The sequence below is a fragment of the Phlebotomus argentipes genome, unplaced genomic scaffold, assembly GCF_947086385.1.
Source record: "Phlebotomus argentipes unplaced genomic scaffold, Phlebotomus argentipes genome assembly contig_15, whole genome shotgun sequence".
Taxonomy (NCBI): Eukaryota; Metazoa; Arthropoda; class Insecta; order Diptera; family Psychodidae; genus Phlebotomus; species Phlebotomus argentipes.
The window spans coordinates 1,216,462-1,242,326 of NW_026776181.1; the positions used below are offsets into that span (position 1 = coordinate 1,216,462).

The following is a 25,865-nucleotide window of genomic DNA, read 5'->3' on the forward strand; positions in this document are numbered from 1 at the left end:
CACTTTTTTCAAACCGCCGTGTAATAAATCTCTTCTCTGTGTTTTGAGAAGTATTTCCAGAAATACCTTTATTCAAAAATTATCCACTCTCCTTTATTCATCCAGAGCAGGTAAGAATTCATAACAAATGTTATTCTTATCAGAATTCACACCGTAAACAATACATCGCGCAAGAGTTTGACGGCGACTGTTGAGGTTATGGCCTCTCCGCTGTTTTCCTATCTATTTTTGTACACCGCGAAAATTAGCTCTGCTCGTGGTCTCTTGCGTTTAAAATTAGATTATTTGATAAGATTCGGGGTATTGTGGATTCTTAGAATCGAATTGCAAAATCCCGGTAGTCGGGTCGAAGCAAGGTGAGCCAATTCCTGAACTCGCACTTTTCTATCTGGCATCCGGGCGATCCAGTGTTTGTCAGCCAGTTTGTCCTGCAAGAAAAAGAGGAAAATCCGTCTTATCTCTTTGTGATTAATACTCGAAATTGGTGATGATTGTGAATAAAAAATTGTATTAGCAAATTGTTGTGATTGCATGGTAATCAAAGCATAGACACATGATTCAGTGCTTAGTATCAGAAAGCTTTTGGAATGCGTATTAAGGAGAAAAAGAACAGTAAGAAGTTAAAGACTCCGAGTAAGACATGCTTCAATTGAAACAACTTCCTAACTACAGAAAGTAAAAAATTTTAACATCTCATTCATATAAAAGCAAGGAAAAATTATTATAAAGGAGATAAAAACAAATTTTTTTATACACCTTGGAAAAAAAGACTTAATTTATTTAACAATCCTGCTAAATGGCGCTTTAGGTAAGACTGCTTGGTGTGCTAATAACCACAGACGCTTAATAAAAGTGAGAGACAATGAAGTAGGATGAATTTCACTTGACCTTGGTGATATTTTTCCTCAATGATCTTCAATGATGAGCCACGCTAAAGATCATCATTTAGCTTAGACGAGTAATCAGTGTTTTGGCAGCCAATTTTTGCAAAGAAAGTCCCCGCTGTTAATCACATTATCAAGCTATTTTCATTTACGTGTTGCCAAATAGTTCATGTGCTTTGACAATAAACCATAATTTGAACCTTGACCAATTTCTCTTTCAAGGAAATTAATCACTTACAACAACCCACTCCAATTAGCATAGCTATTTTTTCACATTTCCTCAATTGTTGAGAGGCGTCTTGAAGATTTTGTAGGAAAACAGTCCACTTGGTATGCGGTTTATGCTTTTTTATTGATATTATTCATTAATTGGCATGGGAATCCTCGTGTAAATCGTAATGGGAACGTTTAGGTTTATTTTAGCAATTCTCTTTACTGTGGCGTCGTATCTCAATGGCTAAGACCAAAACACATTGCATAAGACAAGATGAGGAGCTCGTTGGTGGGTATTTTAGAAGATTTTCATTCCTTTCCCATCCATAAACTGCGCAATTTTAGTTCTTTGCAATTAGAGAAATGATCAGACAATGTTAACCAGAGATTATAGCACTTTCATGATGCTATGGGGAGGAATTGTGGCGTTCTATGAGAATAGTTGCATGCTCTGGCAATGGATCGGACTTTGAACGTGAATTGTGTCAGAAATGCACTCATTTGCTGCTTACATCTCATCAATCGCCTCCTTGCTGCCCTGCATTTTTCCCAAGATCGTGCCAGTCTTGGAGTTTTTCACCCAACCACCAATTTTCCGCTTAACACACATGTCTCGGCAGTGTTTTGTGAAGCCACATCCTTTTGACGAGCACCCATTGGCGTTGCGCGTCCAGGTGCGATGGAGAGTAGCGTTGATTGATGGAGCATGAAATGAGAAATGGAAGATATAAAAGAGGGTCTGCGTGTTTTGCAATTAATTGCATTTAGCATAGAGATAAATGATGCCACTTTTCAGTAAATGAAATATACTTGTGTCAATGCGTCTCATTCGCGCAAATTAATCATATATTTCACTTACACCAATTACTTTATATCAATTATGTCAATTAAATTTTTCCTCTACGCTTAATGATGAAAAATTTATGATGGCATTTCATGTGGCGGTGAGTCTGTAGGCAATTTCGCATTGGAGGTCTGCAACAGTGATCCAAAAGTACCTTGTACATGACCAAATACTTCAAATTCCACTGATACGAAAGATATATTCAACTCAACCATTTTGACTGCACTACAGTTTCTCTTGATTTATTGTTATTATTCTATTGGCACGAAACTGTGGAAGGTCCTTTTACAATCCAAAATCTTTCGCTCAAAACTATTCACAATAGAGTACTTTCTAGAAATCTTGTAGAGTACTAAGGAGAGACACTGAGATGATCTTCAATCATTGTGGTCATGATCGAAACTGAAGAGACTATTTATAAAAGCGAGTGATTGACTATTTCATGATACTCTTTTCTCGTTAACATTAACGAGAGGCACACATACATACTATTAATTAAAAATCTCTCTTCACTTTCTGAGTAAACTCACAAAACTTGCATAGTGTCGTAGAATTAAAATTTAAGGCAAATAATTGGGGAAAAGTGATGAAAAAATCATACATGCGCGATTTTTCAGAAGTAAGCATTTATGATTAAAAGCTTTTACTGCCTTTACTTATAAAGGTTCCATTTGTTGTTTTTTTCTTGCTTTACCCGGCTTTTTTATCATTGGGATTTTTTTTAAACGATAAGAGGTCATGAGGCAATAAAACAATACCAATATGTTCGTTTTTACCTCTGAGATATAAGCGAAAGCGTGTTTTTATTTACAACTTGTTGTGGGTCTATTCGTATTTAGCGAAGGGAAAACTTTTCCAGAATGCAGTTCCTGTTTTATGGCCCATTGCTAATCGCTTTGCTTTGAACTGGCGAAGAGCTAAAAAAAATATATATTAATTGACAATTCCGCTAGTTAAGTGATTAAAAGTGGTCTGGATTTAGGGCTAATTTGTGAATTGTAGGCCATGGAAAAATCAAATGGTCGGAAGTTGAATGGGTTTTTCTCTTGTGCCGTCGTCGGTGTTGAGAGGATATTTCCCGTTGGAAACTCCCTAGGTGGTCCATTGTTGACTACAGCGCGGGTTGTTCCTCTTCTCAAACACGAGAGCAAATTGCCATATTGTGCAATTAATTGTTGGGCAAATGAAAAACAAAAATGACATGTCTCTTATATGTCTCACTTCACATATGAGACAGTTAATTTATTTCTTCATATACAACAATTTTCTTAGCAATTGTATCACTTTATATATATATATATAATATTCTCTTCCATCAAGAGATTAAATGACATAATTTGCAATTCAATATATTAGTGGGTATTTCACATTCATTAATATAATTTAATGTAAAGACACCGAAATCATCATCTTCTTGCGCCCACAGCCAATCGAATACAACCGTTTAAGAGGGTTCTCTTGCACTTCCATACATTTGCTTTCATTTTTTGTTATTGATAACATATCTTGTCTAAATTTGTTCTTTTCCACTCATATTTTATCATCAAAATGAATATCATTATTTTGCACTTTCATTATTTATGGGCTTCTTTTCGTTAGTATTCTTTACAACAACTACATTATTGGCAGGCTTTTCGAGGAGTAACAATGTATTTGCCCCTTCGCTCTTTTCCATATTGTCCAATACGCGTTGGTTCTTTTTCGTGCGCTCCTTTTGGAAATAGAGTCGGATGTAGTACACAGGGAAGATCACGCATTTTCCACCGGGCTCCTCAGCATCCAGGAAGACACCGCGCACCAGCACGGTGTTGGCACAGTTCATGAGGGCGAGGAGTATAAAGCAGATTCCGTGAGTAAGCCAATCACTGAGAGCTCGCTGATCTGCAATTTTGTATTTAAGGACAAATTGGTGTCACTGTCGTTAGTGTTGAAATGTGGGTGGAGATTTATCTCACCTGGGAGAAAATAGTGATCGAGAAGCTGCCAAATACCACGCCATGCATTAACTGTGCCAATGAAGCTGAAGAAGAGAAAGACATCCGCAATGGCGAGGCGCCAAAATCCAGTCAGCTTGTCACAAGTCCATCTCATAACAGGTTGAAGAGCAAATGTGATGAAAACTATTCCATATCCGATGGCCTTTAAAGGGATTGAGAAGAAAAAGACATTAAAATCTGGTGATAAGCGTATACTGAGGCAGAATACACACGCAGCAACTCATCTTGTCAATGGAGATGTTCTCAATGTGTTTGTAGGAAATATCCCAACCAAGAGGCTTGTCATATAAAATTTAATGGTGAGATAAAGTGAGTGTTATCGAAATTTTGATTAGATAACAAAAGGCAATCGGATTAATTGAATTTATCTTTCTGCGGAAAGCAAAGAGTGTTGAGTAAGTCACATATTTCCATTCGACATTTGTATTTATTGTCGGCAGACTTAATCAGTTCAATCATACATTTTCAAATTATTTTCGTCATTCGTAGACACAGTGAGGGTGTCACAAGGGGTGTCAGGTGAAATGAATATAATTTGCACATATATTTTCCTTGTGTCATATTGTAAATATTGTAAATGGATAAGATTTGTTTATTATCTAAAACAGTCTATAAAAATGAGAACAGAAAACTGAGTGATAAATATACTTGAGTGTTAATTGTTTGTACAAAATTCATGGAGTTTTCCATTAGAGATGTAATTCACTTGGACTCTCGTCAAATATGTATTTTGAGAATCTTTCTCAGCATGACTATTTACTAAGCATGAGGATAATGGATGATGAATAGTATTAACCAGTCAACTGATTAATATCTTCAACGCTGATAATATACGTGTCACATGTCTGTTTTTTTCTGTACAAATACATAATATCAGCATCTCTATTCTTATCTTACAATGTCGAGAGGGAGAATTCCGATGGAAATTATTGATATTTACAAGGAAGGAAATTCAGATGGACTTACCAATGAGTACCATGCTGAGAGTTTCGCATCACTGGGATAGAGTACAAGATCCAGGAACACCCAAACACCACGCCAAACAAACACCACGAGGGATCCAATAATTAGAACAGAGAAGCAACAATCAAGAACGTAGTAAAGTGGTTGGCGAGCGCCCTGAAATGAAAGTGAAATAAAAGGTTGGCTATTTTCTTCCTTTCTGGACACCTGGGCCTACATGAAAGTTGTTACTATGCATAAAAAAAATAAATGGTAGTAAAATTTCTTAGAAATACACTGTTATAATTACAAAAAATTAATTAAACCATAAATAATCATCGTGATATCACTTACTTATTTTTTTTTATTATCTAAGTACTCGAATTCCTGAATTTTTCGTTTATGTTATGTCATATATCTACTGTTACAATGTGTTTTATTTATTCTCCTCATAGTAATTACATAGAAAAAGGATTTTCGCAGGATTTATGATCCTTTCATGTAATCACTAGAATGTATCTTCATAATTCAAATGAAGAAATTTATTGTGTAATTTGTATGACAATTATGCGATTCGAAGCATCACAAGAAATGCTTTGCTCACGCATAATTAATATGAATTGAGGAAACTGCTAATTAGCATGATTATCTTACCGATGTTTTGAACATGGTTTGAATGTCAAAGTACTCATTTGGAGCATCTATTGAGATTGTGAAAGGTGCAGCTGAGAGATTCCGCAGAGTCTTAAGTGCTGCGAGGCAGAATGCCGGCGGAATGGTCAGTAGGAGGACAGTGGGTACTTTATGGGAAGTGTAGCAATCAATTAGTTGCCATCCTCCTCGCCACCCATTGATACATATTACACCATACAGGGCTGTGTATATGCGTGAGCTGATGTAGTAGGCAACCCTGTGGCGATTAGGGTGAATGTGAGTTTTCAGGGTGTCCTGGCAGAGGGTAAAGACGAGGTGGCCCACGATACCGATCACGAGGGAGGCGAACGCACTGATCACGGGCCTCTCGGCGAATAGATAGAGATCCATGAGATTCCATGTGCCGCGCCAGTAGGATATGACAAGGGGTCCCACGATCAAGGTCGAGAGCATTGTGTCGAGGAAATCCAGGAGCACGCCATGGGCGTCTCTCGATGGATTAAGAACACCGTCAGCTAATCCAGCTGTACTTCCACGCATTCTGGATTTGAATTCTTACTGATTGTTCCTATAATTCGTCAAGAGTCACAACTTACACAACCTTGCCATGGCTAAACAAGTGCAACAAATCAACACAATCACACATGGGTTGATTTATTATTGCGGAACTGTTGATTTTGCCACAGTACACACGAAGATACTCATTGCTCAAGAAGACTTTTATTTAGTTTGTTTATAATGGATTTTGTCATATACTATTGATACACTTGAAAATCTTTTTGAGTGATATTATAATAACTCAAGATGCTCATTGGTCCTCGGCATTAGACATGAGGCACAGTAATTTCACATATCATGACTACATTCACTATTAACCATATGGATACGCACTTTATTTGCAAATAACGTGCTCTGATCGATTCTGAATATTATCGAAAAATAGCCTTGGAAATAGCACAGATCTCTTGATAAGGCACCTGAACTCAAGCAATTCTTTTATTTCTGCTCTGCTCCATTCACATATTATGAACACACTTTATTAATATATTATACTGGGAATTATTCAATTTGAGATTCTAAAATCACTTCACACTTGTCCCTCTGGCATCTAACTGTAATCGAGGATCGTGTTTTTGGCTCTTGGGCTCATTTGAGTGAAAACAACCGCCTTTTATAATTCGCACTATTTCACTCAATGGGATAGATAATGAGAAACAGGATACCGTCAGAGGGTTTTGCAGGGAACGGAGGAAATTTAGTACATGGGCAAGATGATTTTTCATGCGATCTTCTCCCGTTATCGAATGACACAGAGACGCGTGTGCTATTATCAATTTTATCACTCTGAAGAGACTCTCATTGTGTCGACAACTTTTATATGGACTCTGAATATTCCGTTTAATTCTCCCTTTGGCCAGTTTGCGTGTGTATGTAGATATGTGGTTATCCATGCGACATAGTATTATCAGCTTTATAAGAGTTTTGAACTTGTATTGTTTTGAGGCAATTCCTCATATATGGGATACATTGGAGAGATGTCACGTCAAATGATCTCTCTCGCTCTCTGCGACATACAAGATAATCAATGTATTTTCAGTTGGTGTGTAGGTAAAATATTTGACTAGTGGGTGCAAATATTGCGTTTGTGAATTTATTAAAACCATAAAGCTTCCCCAAAGTTTCTCACTGCGTTAAATTTAAATTTAACGTCATGCGTATTCTGCAGATTGTCAAAATGATGCAACATAGCTTTCTTTCCCATTGGTTTGATTTAATGGGCCAGGGAATAATAAATTTCACATTACCTCACATCGAAATCTGGTGGGAAATGTAAATGCGACGTCCTTGCAATCCATCAAAATAATGTACGGTGGTGCCAATGAGTTCCTCAGCGATCGAAGAACAAGAAGTGGAATAAGTGTGATGAATGATACAATTACAGCTGGCCAAACTCCGGGTCCTACAGAGTGGTGAAACACATTAAAGTGTGAAGGATAGTGGCAAAGGAAGTAATTCTCACCTAAATGAAGCTCCATCATGGCCCATCCCCCGCGCCAATGCATTATGCTGCCGACTGAGAAGATGTATGTGTAGACTTTGGTAACAAAAATCCGCCATATTGTCCTCTTGAGGGATTTATTGCCGTTGCTTGGTGGCGAGAATTCCTCGTGGAGCGGTTCGCGGAGAAGGGCAAAGGCTGTGTGCAAAATACCGCCCAATATGAAGCAATACCAAGCGGGAAATTTGTCCGGACGCTGATCCATATAATCCCACGTGCCACGCCAGTGGGCAATGGCGAGGGGTGAAATGATGAACCAGGACAGGAGGGTGTCTCCAAAATTGAGGAGACGCTTGGTGGCCTTGTCAGGCGGTGATGAGAGCCACACAGTGAAGAAGTCGCTTCCTGTGGGAAGAGGTTGTTTCTCCATCTCCTCGCAGGTGTCTCAACTCAGGGTTATCCGTTTCTTTTAGTATAAAATGACAAAAGTTCAAGGATCAATCTTTGTCACACTGATACTTTCACACTCTTTTTGCAGGAAACGCAAATGCGATACACGAAATGGGAGGGTTGAAAAAGGAAGAGAAAATTAATGTCTCACCAAATATTTAATATAATATCTCTCCTATAGCGAGACTTAACAAAGAACACAGTGTTAAGGTCGATGTGGGGGTGAATTTTATTAACCGAGTATAATGGCACACAAATAGATTTGAAGAATATTTGTGCGTTAATAATAATTTCACTGGTAATATAGACACGGTTATTGCAATTAGGATGTTGCTGAATTTACTTAATAAGAGGAAAAATAGAGACACTCGCGAGTGTGGAGATCGATATTGGGATTCAGGAATCAACTGAAAATGATTTGTTGTTCGCAACTGGATTATATCTTATATGCTCTGCTTCTCTGGCTATTTACCTGATTTGTTTTCACTACTTGATCTACGTAAAGAGCGCGATGATTCTTTTTCGTCTTCATACTAATTATTTGAATCCACAATGAGAATAGTCTGGAGATGATCATAATGACATAATTGGGTGGGCTTTTCTGTTTTTCTCTCGTTGAGTGCAAGATTGAATGTGTTTTTGAGGAAGTTGGGGTGAAATGTGTTTCCCTAACCACATATCTATGTATAAACACACATCGTCTCCAACTTCACTGAAAAGGTCATGTAACTGTACATGAAGCCACACAATTGTTGTAATTTTCCTCAAATACACATTTTCACTGGAGTCTTCTCTACTATACATTCTGATCTCTTGGGAGTGTCACGCACTGGCGAAAATCTTCCACGAAGAGGCGCAATTACTTTATAGAGTGTGACATGTTCTTTTTAAATCATCATCTGGAGACTTAAAGAATACTGCGCGTCCTATTTTTCATGTCCTCCAGGGCGCTGAAGAGTGTCGAATGATAAGGAAATTTTTCATCAATTTACTGGGTCAGGGTAAAAGCTCTGCGCATAATCTCCTTCTCCTTTTTTACGCCTTACGATTTATTTTACGATACGTGGAAATAATAAAAAATGAGCCCTAAATAAAGTTATGTGATATTCCGAATTGCTCTCTAAAATGCTTTCATTGAAATCTCATTTTAATAAAAACTCATCAAGCACAAATTATCCTCTAAATAAAAATCAAAGCTTTCTACAGGGTATTTATGGCAAAATGCACTGTAATTTTTTGACTGACCTGATATGAAGACTGTAACATTATCCGTCAGAGTAGAATTTCAAGTTCATATTAAATTATTTCTGTGATGAGTGATGTAGTGCAAGAGCATAGACATTTTTATGGATTTTTAGCGACGTTATCACATGAATTCTCCAATTAATTGTTAACATTGGCTGCTTCAAGGTGCTTTTGAAGTGGAACTATAATTACTAACACGACACTTGAATTCTTTGTTTTTCAATATAATCGATTACTCTTGAAAAATCGGTTCACATTGTTCTTCATCAATTATCTTGGTGTTATTATTTAAATTTTCACTCTCACAATATTTATTACTTCTCACATTATTTGTTGGATCCTCTATGAGGAGAAAAGTGTTATTATCGTGTCTCTCTAGAGTGTTAAGGAGCCGCTTTTGCTTCCTGGATCGCTCTTTTTGAAATAGTTGACGGATATAATACACAGGAAAGACTACACACTGTCCAGCGGGTTCCTCAGCATCAATGTACACGCCACGAAGGAGCACTGAGTTGGAGCAATTGAGAAAGGCAAGGAGGATTAAGGAAGCCGCGTGTGTTATCCAAATACTCTCTATTAGGTAGTGTGGGAGGAAATAGAAATCTATGCAGTACCACACTCCTCGCCAAATGCTCACTGTGCCGACGAAACTTAGGCTGAGAAAAACATCCGTAGCAGCGACACGCCACAAACCTTCAAGTCGCTCACACGTCCACCTCATGATGGGCTGAATGGCAAAGATTACTGCCACGGTTCCATATCCAATGGCCTATGGAGGAAAATATGATGGAAAATGTAATGCAAATAATTTCAAGTCAATTTCAATTTTCAAGTCAATTCAATTTTAAAAGACACGCACAAGAGACAGGAAGGCTGAAAGATGGGTATCCGTGGGGAACAAGTAGAGATCCATGAGAAGCCAAACGCCACGCCACACGAAGACCACCAACGTTCCAACACAGAGCACAGAAAATGCACAGTCGAGGACATAAAGTCCCGGCTTGTGGCCACCTTCGATGCGGAATCTCGTGGGGAAGATGAAGGCGGAATCCCTGTAGTCCATGATGATGACAAATGGTGGGGCCAGAGTGTTGCGGACGCACCGAATGGCCACGAGGATGACAAAGGTCACAGCAGTGACGATGATAGCCACATGAGGAGTGTGACCAAAGTGATAGTCGAGAACAGCCCATCCTCCGCGCCATTGCAGGATACATGCAATGCTGAAGATATATGTGTAGGTTTTGCTTATGATGAAATGCTTGATGGTGCGACAGATGGACTTGGTGTCGCTCGTTGTGGAGAATTCCTCGTGGAGAGACTCCCGCAGTAGGGCGAAAGCCGTGTGGAGCACACTGCCGAGGAGGAAGCAGTGCCACGGTGGGAAAATCTCCTCGTGATAGTCCATAAATGTCCACGTTCCGCGCCAGTGAGCGACGGCAAGAGGAGTGATAATCAGCAAGGAGACAATAGTGTCGCTCACGTGGAGTAGACGCTTAATCCATCGATTTGGTGGCGACAGTGATATATTGTACATGGGCAGCTCGTCCAGAGATAGTCTCTCCTGTTCCTCCATTGTCACAGAGGCAGAACTCAAGTTACACTGATCGTTCAACTATTTTCACAATTACCACATACAATCATTTATGGCGGTGACAAGTCTTGTTTCATAATTAATTTCCACCCATTAACTGCCACCATATGCAGTAAAAGACAACACAGTGTGATTAGACAAATATCCACATATGTGTTGATCTCAATGTTTTTACAATTGCACCGAGATTTGTGGAACTAACTTGTCTTGTGAGCGCGTGATAATGTAAATTTATCGCGTGTGATCAATTCACAAACTAATGCAAAATTTTCCAAATTCTTTGAACTGCCGCCTACAAGTTCTCGTTGGGGATGTTCATCGTCACGAGGGCAAACGCTGACTGGTTTGTGGTATTCTGTGTATAGATTTGACTCCGACTGATTCTTAAGGGTGGCAGTGGTCTCAGAGGGTGGATAGTAATGAGATATTTGTCGAGTTTGCATGTGTGAGTCGTGTGGGTGTTCTATATGAATGACACGAGCCGTCGAGGTGGTTGGGAATCATTAACATTTTTTCTCACTCTAGAAATGCCCTTAGAGCGAGAAGGGAAGAAAAAAATGATGAAAACGATGTCATGAGCTTTCAAGTTCTCGCATGGAGTATCTCTCTATAATCGTTGTAGAATGTAATTGACAACATAGGCGCGTGATGATATTTCCTTCTTCCTCGTGAACTGTATCAAGCGGAAAAATGGAGTGGAAAACTTTACGCCAACTTAAGGCTACAAACTGTTTTAATTAGATCTTTTTGGAGTCATGCAGAAAAATCGATAAATCGATTTAATCTAGTATTTTTTATCTGAATTTTCTACCTTTTCCATCGCTGCCTTAATTTCTCTATTCAGGTGGGAAAATTCATGTTGTGACGTTATCATGATATTTCGAATGCCTTTTTTGTTTGTTTTTTGCTAAAGAAGGAAAAGATGACGACTGATTTTTCACGAAGGTAAAACTAACTCTTAATTATATCGCCTTCCTCATTGGTTTAATAGCAAATATTTCGAGAATCCTAATTCCTATGGCCAATCATCACTATGGCTTTATTTATATCCCCTGTCGTCATTCTTCTAAGTGTGATTGAAGAAACTTGTTGATTCTTGTGGCCATTGAAGGATTTCGGGTGTTGACATTTCCCACTCTCCCTAGAAAGTGTTTCAAGGTCTGTCGATATGAAAGAGACTTCGAAGTTTAGAAAACTCCCAGATCTTCCTTTATTTCGTCAATAGTTTAAATAGCAGTCATTTCGTCTTAAAAAAACAATAAGTCCGATATTGGCTTAAATTGTAATTGAATAGGATTAATTGGATTTGCAATTGATTAATTTACATAGTGTCAATAACTTTTAACATAAGGTTTAAACCATGTGAACTCGAAATTTCGTTGCTGTTTATTTCTAAAATTATTCACTTTACGTTTTACATTTACAATAAATACATATTAATTGCAGTCTATATTGACTAATTTATGTAATAATTTAGCTCACATGCTATCAATAATTACATTATATGTATATATGTGTGGAAGGTTGTCGTTAGAAAGTTTAAAAAAATCTATTGTTAAAATAGAAAAGACGTACTTATTCGTTCGAGTCGAGAATTGTAATTTTTTTTAGAGAAAAGACAGCGTGTGAGTATAGAAAAGAAGTTAAAGATTATCGTCTTGTCCTCTCAATTGATCAACAATATGTTATACGAGTATTCCTCTTCAACAATTAACAATGCTTATCTTCGGTTTTTTTTTTTGCTTTAATCTCTATATTAAAATAGTTGTATGCCTCCTAAGGTACTTTTAAAAATATCACCGTGATTTACACAGAAATATACACCTACAGTTTCTAGGATAATTCAAATACTTGTTAAAATTTCGATTTTGCCTAGAGAAAGTATATCTTAGGGCATGGTTTCGAAAATTCGATGTCTAATATTTTTCTAAACTAAAGTAACAATTTAAATTATAGTCATATGTAGATTTCTTAGTCATTTCCTTAGAATAGCCGTTTCTTCTTCTTGCTCTCCTTTGCTGACTTGGTTGTGCTGCTGATCATATCTTCACAAGGTACATTATTTTCCGTAGGCTTGTCTTCAATACCCTTAAACTGAAGATAATCATATTATTAATTTAGACATTTGTTTACATGTAGCTTCTTATCGTACTTCTGATAATGAAATCCGTGGCACGGCAATTTCCTCTGGGTACCTCCACGGTTTCCGAAAGTGTGTCTGTGAATTTTTCCATTCAACATAACCGAGGGCTGCCTTCTTGAGATCCTTAATCATGCGCGGCCCCAGCGTGTGAGTGACCTTGTTGACTAGCCAGGGCGGGAGGGCTCCTTGGGGATCACAGTGAGCCACATAGCTCAAGATGCACTGACCGTTCTGAGAGCGCAGAAGGAAGCCAGTGATGTGCGACGTAGCCCTAACGTAACCCTTCCTGGGCGGCCAATCACGATGGGTGACAGACCGGGAGATGAGCATCTGTTCGCCATGCGGACCAGTGTCAAGCCATGAGCGCATCAGCACGAAATCTCGTGGCTTCAGTGGCGGAGGACAACTCACTGCAAACGAAAGGGATTTGCTTAATAATTTCACATCAACAAAGATCTTTTCTATATACAAATTCTACTGACTTGCATAGTATCCAACATCGTTGTTGACGTTGAAGATGCCAATCTCCTCACTGGCCAGCATGTGGGTATCCCAAACTCGTCTATAGTCTGGGTCATGGAGGACATCGAACAGCGTGTCGGTTGTGATGTCGTCAAACAAGGTGTTGATTTTTACCATGTGAAAATCACATCCCACCACGGGACGCGTCCACACTTCCGTGTTGGCTTTCGATAGCTCCAACGTCCAGCCTTCGTTGCTGTTCACGAGGCACTTGAGCATCTCAAAGTCAGTGTCGTCAGCAATACGAGCCATAATCTTATCGATTGAAATGCTCAACGTGAAATCACACAAATGTTACTCTCAGATTTTTTTTATATCCCTCGGGTATGTTAAACTTTGATATCAGGACGCGTGTGTAACGACAGAGAGTTTGTGCGAAGTTTGTCGATTTGAGTCAAATTAATATTTTATTAACTGCAGTCAATTTGATTTCTATAATCAGTTTACTTCACAACGTGGCTCGCATTCACTCAAATTCCCACTTGTTTAAAGAACTCTCCCCAGAATGTTCGTACTGTAATGTTGTATTACTTGAATTACGCATTGGTCATATGTTTTGTGAAATTAGATCATATGAAAACATTTATCGATTAAGATTTCGTGATAGTGGATTTTATTATACATTCATGAATGTGTCCCAAATCCTGTAAAGTCAGCTCCCAAAATTAAATCAATTATCACTAGGCATGTGCCTCTCTAGCACTCCACCAAATTACCATATGTACATTCTTATTTTAGAGTGAAAAACCAAAGAAAAACTCACAGTAACAAAACTTTGCATTTTGCCAACTCAATATTTTTTTTTATAATCATGCCCAAGTATAGCGATATAAATGGTGTTTGTTTTTGAGATAAAGTTCACACTTTGAAATTAGTAAAATGTATCAACAAATTGCTTCGGAATGTGTTCACAAACTCAACTAATTCTACAACATGGAGAATATTTACTGAAAAAATATCTTCTTCTGCAATACAAAGCGCTGTCTTTCTGACTGAAGTGTGGAAAATGCTCTATTGCCAGTGGGGAAGTGCTGGAGAGTGTGCGCAGGCTTTTACTGTAAAATCAGGGGGAGATATTCTTGTAACTTTACAGGGCTCTTCAGCAAAATTGTGTATTTCTCATAATACAAATTTTGCCATGGTAAATTAAATATGTCTCTCTGCCATTCCTTGATAGTTCCATGCCGTGGAATTTCAGTTTTACGTAAATGCTGCATCGATAATTGTGTTACCGTAATAAAACACTAGAAAACTTTCAAGTAAACCTGTAGATTATTCAAGAGAATAGTAAAAAAAAATAATTTTTGTATTTACTTAAACCTTTAAAGAGAATTTTTTTTAAGAGTTTTCTTAGTGAGTTCACTTAATAACAATTTGAATCACTAGTTATACTCTTAAATTCCTCAATCATTACACTATATCGGTAACTTATTAGGCGTGAAATATATGAGAAAATTGAGAAATACACGTGTGCTTGTCTAGTGTTTGATGATTTTCCGCTACCCTGACTTCTCACATACTGATACAAAAAACAATTTAATTAACGTCTTAAAAGTATTGAATGTATTTGGATTTTGGAATAATTTTCACGAGGCGCCTTGTGTGTAAATAAACAATATCGTTTATATACATACATATTTGAAATGTGATAAAAGCATGCAAATTGAGAGATATTTGGGTGAGCAATTTGATGGAACTGTATAATACAGAATAGCTCTAAAAATATTTTTCCCATAAAAGGCGCGTTTTATTATCAATTATCACTGTTTGAATTGCCTAATGGTAACGTTATTTACGTTCTTCTATCCGTCATACCATTTAAGATACTGAACGAAACCACCACAAAGAGAGGATGTCCGGAGAGAATTTTCATCAGTTTGATTCCGGATCGATCGAGTTAAGTGACGAAATGACTAGAGTGAGTATAATAATGAAACCACCCTGGCGGAGATCCAAAAGTTGGTGAGGGATTGTGAGTAGGAGAGGCTGAAATTGCTCCTGCTCGCTAGACAATATTCTGCGTGGCGCCACGACAGCCGCTTCAATGCAATGAACAAAATTTGAGAGTATTGCAAATGATTCAATCTCTTCTCAGGTGTATGCAAAGTGCTGCTCATCGGCAGCAACAGCAATATGCCAGTTGTGCTCTATATGTTTGTACTGTGGCTATATCGGCTTTGCTTAGTCCTAAGAGTGAAAACGAATACACGGATGTACTGGACAAACAGTACTCAGATAATTTTGCCACACGAGAGAGGCTATCACGGTGGGATTCTTAAACATTTATCACCATGACTAGAAAGTCGAAGTGTAGACAACCCTAATATGTCACTTTTGAATGATCTTTATGATGAAATGGTGGAACTGTACATGGAGAAGCTCTCAAAAACCATCCCTAGAGTCTTGATTGATGGCTGCAATATCATGAGCCATATGAAATTTGTCTACTCAGCCATGCATAGAGTTGGATGGCTCTTTATCAAGAGAAGCTTCACTAGAGCAGAGAGAGAAACACAGGTCCAGGACCAGCTGTATTCCCAACAGTATAATTTCCAAACCCTGAGGAAGGTAAATTGAGTCTTGTGCTCTCAATTAAACTCGCCAATGAGTCTCAATGCATCGTGATCCTGGACAATGATCCTGATGCAGACAAACTGCCGTGTGCTGAAAAGAATATTCCAAATGGTTGACTATTGAGTGCAAAAGAACATTCAAACATTATTCAAGATGACTTTGCTGCTGTCAGCTTTGAGATGCTGAGTCAAGAATATTTGAAAAAATTCGCAACTTCTACAGCGTTTGTACTGCGAATAGTTGACATTTCTTTAAAACTAATCTAAAGAATTTCTTTATGCAACGACTTTTTCCTTTAAAATCACCTAAAAGACACTCTCAATGTCAAGTACGGGATGAGACACGTGATATATTTGACACCAGGTGTGAATATTGTAAAGAATGACGGAAAAGTTCTCTTTCCGGCGAGTAACATCTTTTAGACACTTTTCAGAAAACAAATTTAACGCAAAAAGTGTGCACAAGCCGGTCAGGTGTGAAAAGTATACTGATGGAGAGACTATAAATTCTATTTAACATGTAATAATTGGTGAATTTCGGTGACTGATATACCTCACAAAGAAGTGCCGAACGAAATAATGGGGAGAACGTTTCACCGGAATTCCTGAAGCCAACAAAGCGTAATTTAATACCAGCGCCAGAGTGGAAACTTTTGGTGAAGTGAGTACAATGCATACTTTCCTTTCCTGAATATTTTAAATATTCAAACTTCGTTTTATTTATTGACAACTCTATATAAAACACAATCCATATACATATAACACGCTTCCTTCTACATTCTGATAACTGAATTCCCGCCACATAATACATTTCTTTGGAAAGTATGTATAAGGTATTACTAATATTGCATTCTTTATCACTCATAAAACAGAATATATTGTTTAACCCTTGCGTGACATTCTTTTTAGAATTTGTATGTTCTAGAATTGACTAGAATATTCACATCTTTCGCATCTGTCTAATAGAAGTTCATTTTTATTAGATTGATTTTCTGGTTATATCAGCGCTGGGGTTAAAGTGAATTGCCTGAAAAATACATATTTCTTCTATGTTTTGGCGTTTTCTCTTAATTTACTTCTAAATTTTGACACTTTTTGTACTAATTGATTCTGCAACTAAATCTCAACTGCACGACTAAACATTTATTCTCTATTCTGATATTATAGGTTTTTAATTGTGATATACATATATATATAATTGCGAATATTGATCAAAGTTTAAATTGATACTAACTTTATTATTCGAACCTTTAGAATTGTGACATTCACCGTAATTATTTATCTACGATTGATTTAATTGATTTATTTGTAAAAATTAGGTCATTTAAGTATTTGGTATTCGAAGAAATTATCTAATTATTGAATTTTTGAATTTCGTTATTCACCCTTTAGGACCGAATCAGAAATATATTTGTTCATTAAAAAGATATACAGATTTACAAAGAAAGTAGTTTAGTTCAGAACCTTGTTGGCCCTAAAGGGTAACGATTTTTTTTAATCATGAAGTTCTTGAGTTTGAAAAGAATGAGAAATCCAACTATTATCAGCGTTTTCATTAAAATTAAATGTTTAATTTCTTCAAGATCAAAAATATATATTTTATCACAATACTTTTACAATTTTATTTCTCAGAAAATTCGCTTTACTTGAAACCTAATTTCACATATATTACGTCTTTGATAAATCCGCATCTTATCCCGCAGAGAGATTTTATGATAAATATAATACAGATTTTTTTTTAATTAGTAGTAGTGCAGTGTTTATATAGTAAGTAATAATGAAAGACATAAAGAAATATATAATGTGTAAAAAGAAAAATGATTTGTATGCTGAAAATTGCGTCCCAAAATTTTCTTTCTGTACACTTTCATGCACTGTAAATTTTCACACATATGTAAAATTGTTTCTAAAAGCTTCGCCTCATGGTGTGATACAATTATAGTATGGTTGCTGTTCTCGCAGCATTACCCAATTTCGGCGGTTGTCGTCAATAGTGTCAAGACAAGGTGTTATTTCTGGGAAGATATGGGCAAGAATTTCAAAAGTTGGTCTCACCACAGTGGTGATAAATTCGATTTGCAATTCTGGAATGCACGCCTTCTGGCGATCCATCATCTCTTTGGGTGACAGACCCATCTCCTTCTCCAAATCGCCCTGAGCGAAGAATTCTGCATACACCAACTCCTGCAAGACAATGAAAGGAATCAAAATATGACTGGAGGCTACTTCGAGCGCAAGCGGTCATTATCCACTCAAAAGGTATTGCCAATGGATCTTGGCATTGCCCGCAAGGTTCAAATTAATTTCAGCTCCTTTCATTGGGGCGATTGGAGCCCGAAGTGATAATAACCGGAGAGAAATAATGGGTGGATTAACATTTTATTGATTAGTTTTCAGAATTTTCCAATTCCAATTTTCTTGCGCTGTCACGAAAGAGAGTTTTCTTTGGATAAGCTCTAATATGATAGTATAGGAATAAATAAATGTGTTTTACGTTAATGGGCAGAATTCTATTGAAGCCATTATTGCTATAATTGTAACGAATTACAATCCAATTCCCAGCTTACCGCCACAAACTGCGTGGTGGGCCAAGGCTTGACTTGGTCACTCAAATCACAGCACGTCATCAGGAGGGAGAGGAAGAGCATTGGCTTCAATTTGAGATTCTCCATTGTTAATTGGCGCAAATTGCTGATGATGCGAAAATGCTGTGCCAAATCCGTGGCTAATATCAATTCTCCAATCACATCGATGCACTCCTTGAATTGATGATTGTCGAGTGAATCGAGTATCTTGCAATTGGCGTCATTTAGAATGCAAATCGCTTGGGAAAGATGATGTCGCTCATTCACGCTACCCTCAGAACTGTATAACTTCGCGAGGGAACTTCTTGAGTGTTTCTGGTACGAGTTATTAGTTCCACGATGATCCAAATCGTGACACAGGCATGCCACCAGGAATGCCAGAGCTTGCAAATCCCTGAATATGAGAGGAGCAGGAATACGAATACACACACAGATTATTTACTAAGTATAGGCTTGAACCCTTTTCACTCTCAACAACTTACGTCACCATTCCACGTTCGATGAGTTGGAGATTTTTCAACAGGCAAAAGCCAAAGTGGGTGACGGAGAAGGCGTGTGTCCAGTTGTGATACGGCATGTCTCTGTAGCCCTTCTGCACGAGCAGCAGAAATCTCAATAACTTATCTTTAGGTATCTTGAACTTCTGCACAAGTCCCAAATCGCTGAACATTTGAAAGGACATGTAAACGGATGAGATTCTCTCGATATCGCGTGGGCAGTAGTCGAAGGAGGAGAACGCACACGCGTCTATCTTATTTCCAAAGTTTTGCATGTCCAGAAGAATCGACTGAACATCATCTTCAGGTACCTAAAATAATTAGATAATGGCTCACTCCGTTGGACAGAGTTATCGCTGTTTCGCTATACAATTGTGTCTCGAACAAAGGAATGGTAGATATGTAATGTATATTTGAAGGATATTTTATGTCTTTATTTAATTTTTGTCATAAGAAAAGAGAGAGAATTTCTTCATTAGCGTGTTATATAAAATTGAAATTGCTTCGTGTATAAATATTGAACGAAGAGGATTCAAAGTGAGAAAGTCATTATATTGTTTGCGTACACTTTTTCCCGTGAATTGCCCGTGTGTTAAAGTGTCCTTAACTTTCTCACCCACGGAGAGTGACTCGATATCCTGAATATAGAGTCTCATTAAATGCGACACCTTTTTGCGTTGGCTAATGCCATCCGTGTGGAGCACTTTTTGTCACTTTATGTGTATTTATAGTTTAATTATGTGATGCACAGGGGCGGGAAAGGACAGCAGAGTGAGCTGAATTATCGGTGACTAACCTTCATGTGGTGAAGAAGAAGTTCCTGGGATAGCTTGTGGCGCGCTTCCGCCTTCTGAACACGTTCATGAACCAGAGCATGCATGATACTGATGCCACAGTAGATGGAGAATGCTGTGGCAATTTCTTCATCGCATTTGTCAAAATGAAAGCCATTCGCCTGGAAATAGAAGCGAGAATATTGCTACAATGGACCTAAAGTACAATAAGAGCCAATTCAGGAGCTGAAGAGGAGAGAGAGAGAGAGAGAGACATTTTAAGAATTTCATTATAAAATGCTTACAACTTTTGTCTCCATAGAAAGTGCGTTACTTTGCAAATTCTTCTGGAGATTTTCCAATTCAGATAACTTCATGATACATTAAATATTTAAATCGCTACACAATGTTTTTTCTCACCTTGTTGCACAATTGAGCGACTCCGATGATATTTTCCTCGTCACAAATGGGAAAACAGAGAATACTCCTGTTCAAAAAGAGGCGGTAGTAAAAGCAAAACAGTATTAACTGCTGTGAAAACACGATGAGCAAAGCCCACAACTTTTGGCACTAGGGAAAAAAGGATTCTGCTTTGCAAAAACACTTTTTCCCATGGCAGAAAGTCAATGAAACGAGAGTCAAGGGTACACAAAGAGGATATCTATATTCACACGTACAAAGGTTATGGGTTAAAAGAGGTGGAAAAGGATTAAAGTGTGACACACCAACCTGGTTTTAAAACCCGTCAATTCATCAACACCCTTGTAGAAGAGTGGATGTTGGTAGGCATTGCGAATGTTGAGCAGTTTTCCCGTATTCGCCACATGTCCAGCAATTCCTTGGCCATTCTCAATCCGTAACTCCTCGGTGGCTTCATTTCCATCAAACACTTTCGATACGAGCTCGCCAGTATACTTATCAATCAAAAACAGAGAACAACGCTCAGCATTCGCTAAGTCCTTCGCCTCTGCCATCACGCCTCGCATGAGTTTTCCCAAATCACCTGAAATTGGAAAAATTTAATTATACACTCTATACAGTCTTTATCCAAGGAAGACAAAGTGCTTTATGACAGGCGAATTATCGATTGAATTAGCAGTTTAATTGTTTAATAGATTAAACATTCACTCTACGTTTAAATTATATATACACACTTCTGTATATACGTGCATATTATATATCTATGAAGAGGAGTTGACAGCCATCCTAAAATAGGTCGGCTGGCGTCAGCCGGTGGCCTCTTGCGGCTATTCACAACTTATAATCTAATATCTAAAGAGCGCTTTCTGCGAATATTTTCCTGTACTTTGAAAATGGTCTGATAAACTCGACAAGCGTATTATTCGATTTATTATTCATACTTCTACAGGAGAGGGCGTAGCACTTGCCAAGCACTGCTTGTTTTCCCACCAATCAACCCTTCACGTATATTTTTTGTTCACCAACACAAGTGATCTCTTGACTTTTCCAGGAATTTTATCATTCTTCGCGAGAATCATCGCTAAATTAAGACTGATATCATTTTCAACGTCTTTTCATAAATTTGCTGCCCATCTCCATTCGACTTCATCTCTCTATATGTACCTTTGTTCTCTCCGTTAGCCTCTATTGACTTTTCCCCCTTTTGATTCACGACTAGTCACTTAGCATTCCACATTTTCAACTCGCAATGTTAAAGCACACTTTTCCCTGGCTGTGGAGGGGATATGACAAGGGATCATCTGACTTTTATATTACGTGATGAGAGTCTCGCTTTTTCCGAGGCGTTTCCGCCTCTTGGGACGGGCTCGGTAACAGGCAAAATGTCATAAACTGGTTGAACAAATACATCCAATATATTGCTCTATATTTATATTAAAAATAATATCGTTGGATGGGGAGAAATCGATACAAGTCAAATCGACGTGAGATTGGGTGTGAAAAATGAAATTGCGAAGTTTACACTATCTTTCACGATATTGCGGCTTTTATAGATTGCATTACTTTTGCAAAGCAATCATGTGAGATATTAAATATACATTAAAAGAGAAATTCATCCAAATTGTTGTCCGAGAAATGTGATATTAGTGAATAGGAGGAAAATTAAGTGATACAGATAAAATTCTCCAAGCCTTCACTTGATTTTCATTGAACAAGACATAATTATTGTTTCATCTCATCTTTCGAATTGCAAGAATAAAGAAAAATACCTATGCTTTAAGGGATATGAAGGTGAAATTTCCCATATTAAAACACTTCCATTGCTTCGAGCTAACAATTTTTCACTTCATGATTCTCATTCGATAGATATTTTTTTCCCCACAGGCTTCAATGAATGATTCTGAAAAATCTCAAAAGTGTACATAATTCATAGTGTAAATTGTAAATTCATTCACAACTACAATTTAAAGAGAAGAGAATGAAAGAAAATATTTTCGTTTGATAACACGTGTGATGGGAAAACTTTTGCTTTGTATGTTAAATTTTTCCTCGATGCAATCTTAGCGTCCCATCTTGTAATAGGTATAGAAATTGAACAATTATCTCCCCACCGAAAATGGGTGTTTAATTTATTTGTAACTTCTGCCTTTTGCCCTTCACATTTTATTATGGATTATTTAAATTGCACCCCGCAGTAAAATTGCGGAAAAGAGATATAAATTTTATTCCTGTTCCAATATGTATGCAAATACTGGAAAACTCACCGATTTTTCCCAATAAGCGTCGAGCGACTCTGAGAAGATTTTGGCACTGGTCCCGTACTCGCTTTTCCTCAAATAACTCAAAAGCTGTCAACAAATGACCCAGAGTGTATCTGAAATAGGATACAATTGCAGCATAATAGCATAGAAAATATAACATAGATGATGTATTGATTAAAGATAATCTGGATGAACACAATTTGTGTGACATAACATAAATTTTATCCAATAGGTCATCGATTTGAGACTTCAAGGATTAATTATTTCATATTTAAATCAATGAGAGTTTCTAGAATAGATCTGACTACTCTTACCTAAACACCTCTTGAATGATTTTCTCGTAATCTTCACGCTTCACTGTGGTGCTCTTATCTTCAATGACCAGACTGACAAAAAGAGCAACGTGATGGTTACCACTTCCTGGACTTTTCTGAGGATGCTTAATGTCAAACAATAAGATGTTCTGTTCCTTCCCAATAGTCTGTACACAGAATGGAAGAGCAGAAAAAGTTTCAGTGCAACGTACACAAATAGCTTTTGGTCTCTCTAACAGTATGAAGCGCCAGTGATTTTATTGCACAAATTCTATATATTCACTTCATATAAATAAATTTAGATATTTGCATGAAGATATACACTGAGAGAAAAATTACCTTTTCGATCATTTCCAGAAATTCGTTGTGTTTCTCGTTGACTAGGAATGAAAATCCATTCTTGGTTACTTTATTAACATCATCTGATGTTACCTACAATTAAAAATAAAAGTGAGAAAAGACAATTATCGACTAGAGTTCTCAAGTGATTTTAATTGAATTGTAATTATACTTCAATTAATTCTTATCATTTATCTTAACTATAAAATAGAGTTTGACCGGAATGATTGGCAGGAGCGAACAGCGCAGTTGAATGCCAAACAATCGTATCATTTCCAAATTTATCAAATAACACTTTTTATTGGAAAGTAATAATAATATTTTTAATTTTCCATCACTCTTCTCTATTTGAATTACGAATCAAGGTTATTCTTGACTGATAAATAGACCGTAATTATGGAGGCATTTCAAATGTAATTCCACAGATTTTTATTTATCTTGATTGGAATTACATTTTTTCCCCTAAGCTTTTGATCGTGAAGCTTTCTTGCAACGGATTTCAATTTCATTGCGAAGCCTATCTTGAAATAATATTTCTTTTAGGCAACCTTCGAATATAACCTGGCAAAATACAACTGCTTGATTACACAGAAGTATTAAATATCTTCATAAAATTTGCATATCTGGGTCTCACACTCTCGTTTAGTTCTCTTATGACATCTTCCCGAAACTTTTTTTTGTCTCAAATTAGATAAAACTCAATTGGAAGTTATGATTATGGTGTGAGCATATGGTGTCATATACTGGCAATTTAATATACTCTGGGTACAAGCTATCATCCCAAGATTGAAGAAACTAATCTCGTCTTATATTGTATTAAAACATTCGAAATTGTGCCAACTTTGCTTATCTCCACGACAGTTGATAGCAGTATGGAAGGACAGTGCTGCTCATCAGTGTAATTGTGGTTCTTAGTGGGTCAGTGAAGTTGGGATTAGCAAATAAATTTCTTGCCAGCACGCAATATAGAGTATGATTATAGACAAAAATATTGTTCAGAAAATGTAGAGCTGATTACACTCATACACCTCAGTTTCTCCATTCTTCGTTATCTATGCGCATAGTTGCGTTACACAGATATAGTTTATTGTTTGTGCTAATACTGTTTAGATACACAGAACAAAAAAAAATCACCCATTACAAGTCATATCTAATGCAAAACATATTCATGAAGAAGAAACCTTGAATTTACTTCTCATGTAGCCTCAAACATCCGCTTTAAGATATGTATGTTGGCCTAAACCACAAAAATATTCTATTCTTCACTCTTATTCATCTCTCATTTATCAAGTATTTCTCTTGGCTCTTGCAATTCCCCAAAGACTCCCTAAATTTCTCCTTTCATGACTTTTGATCCCTTGCGTAATATACCGTCTATTATTATCATCTCGCTTCTTTATTGTTATTCCACATTTTCATGACTATTCTATTGAGCTGGGAATAAAAAGATGCTAAGAGAGAATATATATACAAATTCTCAGTTGAAAAGAGTGTGAGTTTTCATTGTTTTCCATTTATCAAAGTAAAGAGAACATGAAATGCGAAACAAACTTTAAATCTGATTTCTCACAAAATGTTTTTTTTTTCTTTTGCCTTCCATTGAAAAGAGTTTTAAATGAGATTAGGATAAGCAATTTCGCAGCAGTTCCCTTGTCCTTATTATTTCATTAAGCAAAGAGCAGATATTTGCAGAACTTACCGAAAATCGAATTTCTTTATCCAAAACTTTTCCGCCAACCACTTGTAAAAGACCCTCATCACTTGTGGGAATGAGTGGCACAAGAAAGGCCACTGGAGCACCAGTCACATCCTGCAACTTTATATACCAAATAAATACCTTTCAGAACATCCAATTTGGATATAAAGGATTCAAATGTCCTTTGGGTTTGAGCCTCAAATGTCACATGAAACATGATATTGTATCTTCAGTGGAACATCACATTCCAAATTAGAAAGAAAACATGGCAATACAATCAGCTCAGCGCTGATATGGTTGTAACCACTGGTTGAAATTAAACTGAGAACATAAACTTACATATCGATTCACAACGCATTGTAATTGTATGGAATCCGTTCCGGCAATTGATAACTCTTCAATCAGTGTCAAGTGATTCATTTTGCTGCCAATCTCCTCGCCAACGGACATTGCTAATCACTGGCGCACACACTCTTATTACGTATTTCTGTGCACTTTGGGCACAATTTGAGTTTTGGGATGAGACCCCCGAGAGAGTCGCCACTTTGCGCCCTCACGACTAGATTGTCAACAACCGAGTGACTGAAGCAACAATTTTGCACTCTCTGCTGCCTCTTCTCTCAGCGTTCTGCATTCTCAGCGCTTCGTCTCGGAAGCACTTACGTAACATTGTGCTCGCTTACAGATGGCTTTTAGTCGTGAGACGCATCTATCGACGTAGTGCCACCTGTGTCTGGAAAAACAACGCGTTTTAGTTAGCTTTTCAAAACATTCTACTAACGTCTGAAACAGTTTCATTAGACTTAAATCGTATTATCCTTTCTAAACAGAGGTATACATGTAGGCGTGACCGAGTTACATATATTTTTTTGCCCGCGTTAACAACATTAATTTTCCTCTGTTATCCGAGACTCTGTGGT

The 25,865-nt window shown here is 37.3% G+C and overlaps 5 protein-coding genes across 7 annotated transcripts; all 5 read right to left on the reverse strand.

The window, feature by feature from the left end:
• Nucleotides 1-70: 70 nt before the first annotated feature.
• LOC132261956 (acylphosphatase-2) lies at nucleotides 71-2,358 on the reverse strand. Its single transcript, XM_059761023.1, has 3 exons — nucleotides 2,096-2,358; nucleotides 1,610-1,736; nucleotides 71-428 (listed from the first exon to the last, which is right to left on the reverse strand). The coding sequence occupies exons 1-3, from the start codon at nucleotides 2,154-2,156 to the stop codon at nucleotides 314-316; spliced, it is 303 nt and encodes a 100-aa protein (XP_059617006.1). The 5' UTR covers nucleotides 2,157-2,358; the 3' UTR covers nucleotides 71-313.
• A 780-nt stretch (nucleotides 2,359-3,138) lies between these two features.
• Nucleotides 3,139-8,374, reverse strand: LOC132262382 (uncharacterized). 2 transcript variants are annotated; one of them, XM_059761648.1, is made up of 6 exons: nucleotides 8,135-8,374; nucleotides 7,555-7,999; nucleotides 7,340-7,494; nucleotides 4,905-5,057; nucleotides 3,897-4,080; nucleotides 3,139-3,822 (listed from the first exon to the last, which is right to left on the reverse strand). In XM_059761648.1, exons 2-6 carry the CDS (start codon nucleotides 7,961-7,963, stop codon nucleotides 3,500-3,502), a joined length of 1,224 nt encoding a protein of 407 aa, XP_059617631.1. In that variant the 5' UTR covers nucleotides 7,964-7,999; nucleotides 8,135-8,374; the 3' UTR covers nucleotides 3,139-3,499. The 2 variants fall into 2 exon arrangements, with proteins under 2 accessions (XP_059617631.1, XP_059617632.1); XM_059761649.1 differs by lacking the exons at nucleotides 7,340-7,494; nucleotides 7,555-7,999; nucleotides 8,135-8,374 and adding an exon at nucleotides 5,535-7,235.
• A 1,086-nt stretch (nucleotides 8,375-9,460) lies between these two features.
• Nucleotides 9,461-10,804, reverse strand: LOC132263474 (uncharacterized). Its single transcript, XM_059763255.1, has 2 exons — nucleotides 10,088-10,804; nucleotides 9,461-9,997 (listed from the first exon to the last, which is right to left on the reverse strand). The coding sequence occupies exons 1-2, from the start codon at nucleotides 10,802-10,804 to the stop codon at nucleotides 9,461-9,463; spliced, it is 1,254 nt and encodes a 417-aa protein (XP_059619238.1).
• Nucleotides 10,805-12,025: 1,221 nt separating this feature from the next.
• On the reverse strand, nucleotides 12,026-14,419 carry LOC132262012 (START domain-containing protein 10-like). Its single transcript, XM_059761118.1, has 3 exons — nucleotides 13,448-14,419; nucleotides 12,975-13,375; nucleotides 12,026-12,916 (listed from the first exon to the last, which is right to left on the reverse strand). Exons 1-3 carry the CDS (start codon nucleotides 13,737-13,739, stop codon nucleotides 12,806-12,808), a joined length of 804 nt encoding a protein of 267 aa, XP_059617101.1. The 5' UTR covers nucleotides 13,740-14,419; the 3' UTR covers nucleotides 12,026-12,805.
• A 2,724-nt stretch (nucleotides 14,420-17,143) lies between these two features.
• Nucleotides 17,144-25,520, reverse strand: LOC132261404 (cGMP-dependent 3',5'-cyclic phosphodiesterase-like). 2 transcript variants are annotated; one of them, XM_059760206.1, is made up of 11 exons: nucleotides 25,285-25,520; nucleotides 24,949-25,059; nucleotides 23,250-23,342; nucleotides 22,911-23,077; nucleotides 22,600-22,709; nucleotides 20,645-20,918; nucleotides 20,336-20,402; nucleotides 19,939-20,097; nucleotides 19,128-19,453; nucleotides 18,628-19,039; nucleotides 17,144-18,244 (listed from the first exon to the last, which is right to left on the reverse strand). In XM_059760206.1, the coding sequence occupies exons 1-11, from the start codon at nucleotides 25,393-25,395 to the stop codon at nucleotides 17,981-17,983; spliced, it is 2,094 nt and encodes a 697-aa protein (XP_059616189.1). In that variant the 5' UTR covers nucleotides 25,396-25,520; the 3' UTR covers nucleotides 17,144-17,980. The 2 variants fall into 2 exon arrangements, with proteins under 2 accessions (XP_059616189.1, XP_059616188.1); XM_059760205.1 differs by having other exon boundaries at nucleotides 24,949-25,065.
• Between the last annotated feature and the right edge of the window lie 345 nt (nucleotides 25,521-25,865).

Bases quoted from the DNA above. Each gene is read 5' to 3' on its own strand.
- LOC132261956 (XM_059761023.1), bottom strand. From the start codon at position 2,156: ATGGTTGAGTTGAATATATCTTTCGTATCAGTGGAATTTGAAGTATTT. The intron at 1,737-2,095 runs GTACTTTTGGAT...GCTCGTCAAAAG, and splicing joins AGTATTTGGTCATGTACAAG to GATGTGGCTTCACAAAACAC. The intron at 429-1,609 runs GTAAGCAGCAAA...TTTTTCTTGCAG, and splicing joins AAGGAGGCGATTGATGAGAT to GACAAACTGGCTGACAAACA.
- LOC132263474 (XM_059763255.1), bottom strand. From the start codon at position 10,804: ATGGAGGAACAGGAGAGACTATCTCTGGACGAGCTGCCCATGTACAAT. The intron at 9,998-10,087 runs GTGCGTGTCTTT...TTTCCTCCATAG, and splicing joins TTTCAGCCTTCCTGTCTCTT to GCCATTGGATATGGAACCGT.
- LOC132262382 (XM_059761648.1), bottom strand. From the start codon at position 7,963: ATGGAGAAACAACCTCTTCCCACAGGAAGCGACTTCTTCACTGTGTGG. The intron at 5,058-7,339 runs GTAATGTGAAAT...CTTTCATTTCAG, and splicing joins CCACCAGATTTCGATGTGAG to GGCGCTCGCCAACCACTTTA. The intron at 4,081-4,904 runs GTAAGTCCATCT...ATCCCTTTAAAG, and splicing joins TCTCAGCATGGTACTCATTG to GCCATCGGATATGGAATAGT.
- LOC132261404 (XM_059760205.1), bottom strand. From the start codon at position 25,395: ATGTCCGTTGGCGAGGAGATTGGCAGCAAAATGAATCACTTGACACTG. The intron at 19,454-19,938 runs GTTAGTCACCGA...TAATTATTTTAG, and splicing joins TTCTTCTTCACCACATGAAG to GTACCTGAAGATGATGTTCA. The intron at 19,040-19,127 runs GTAAGTTGTTGA...TCTCATATTCAG, and splicing joins ATCGAACGTGGAATGGTGAC to GGATTTGCAAGCTCTGGCAT.
- LOC132262012 (XM_059761118.1), bottom strand. From the start codon at position 13,739: ATGGCTCGTATTGCTGACGACACTGACTTTGAGATGCTCAAGTGCCTC. The intron at 13,376-13,447 runs GTCAGTAGAATT...TTTCGTTTGCAG, and splicing joins CGATGTTGGATACTATGCAA to TGAGTTGTCCTCCGCCACTG. The intron at 12,917-12,974 runs GTACGATAAGAA...GATTATCTTCAG, and splicing joins CACGGATTTCATTATCAGAA to TTTAAGGGTATTGAAGACAA.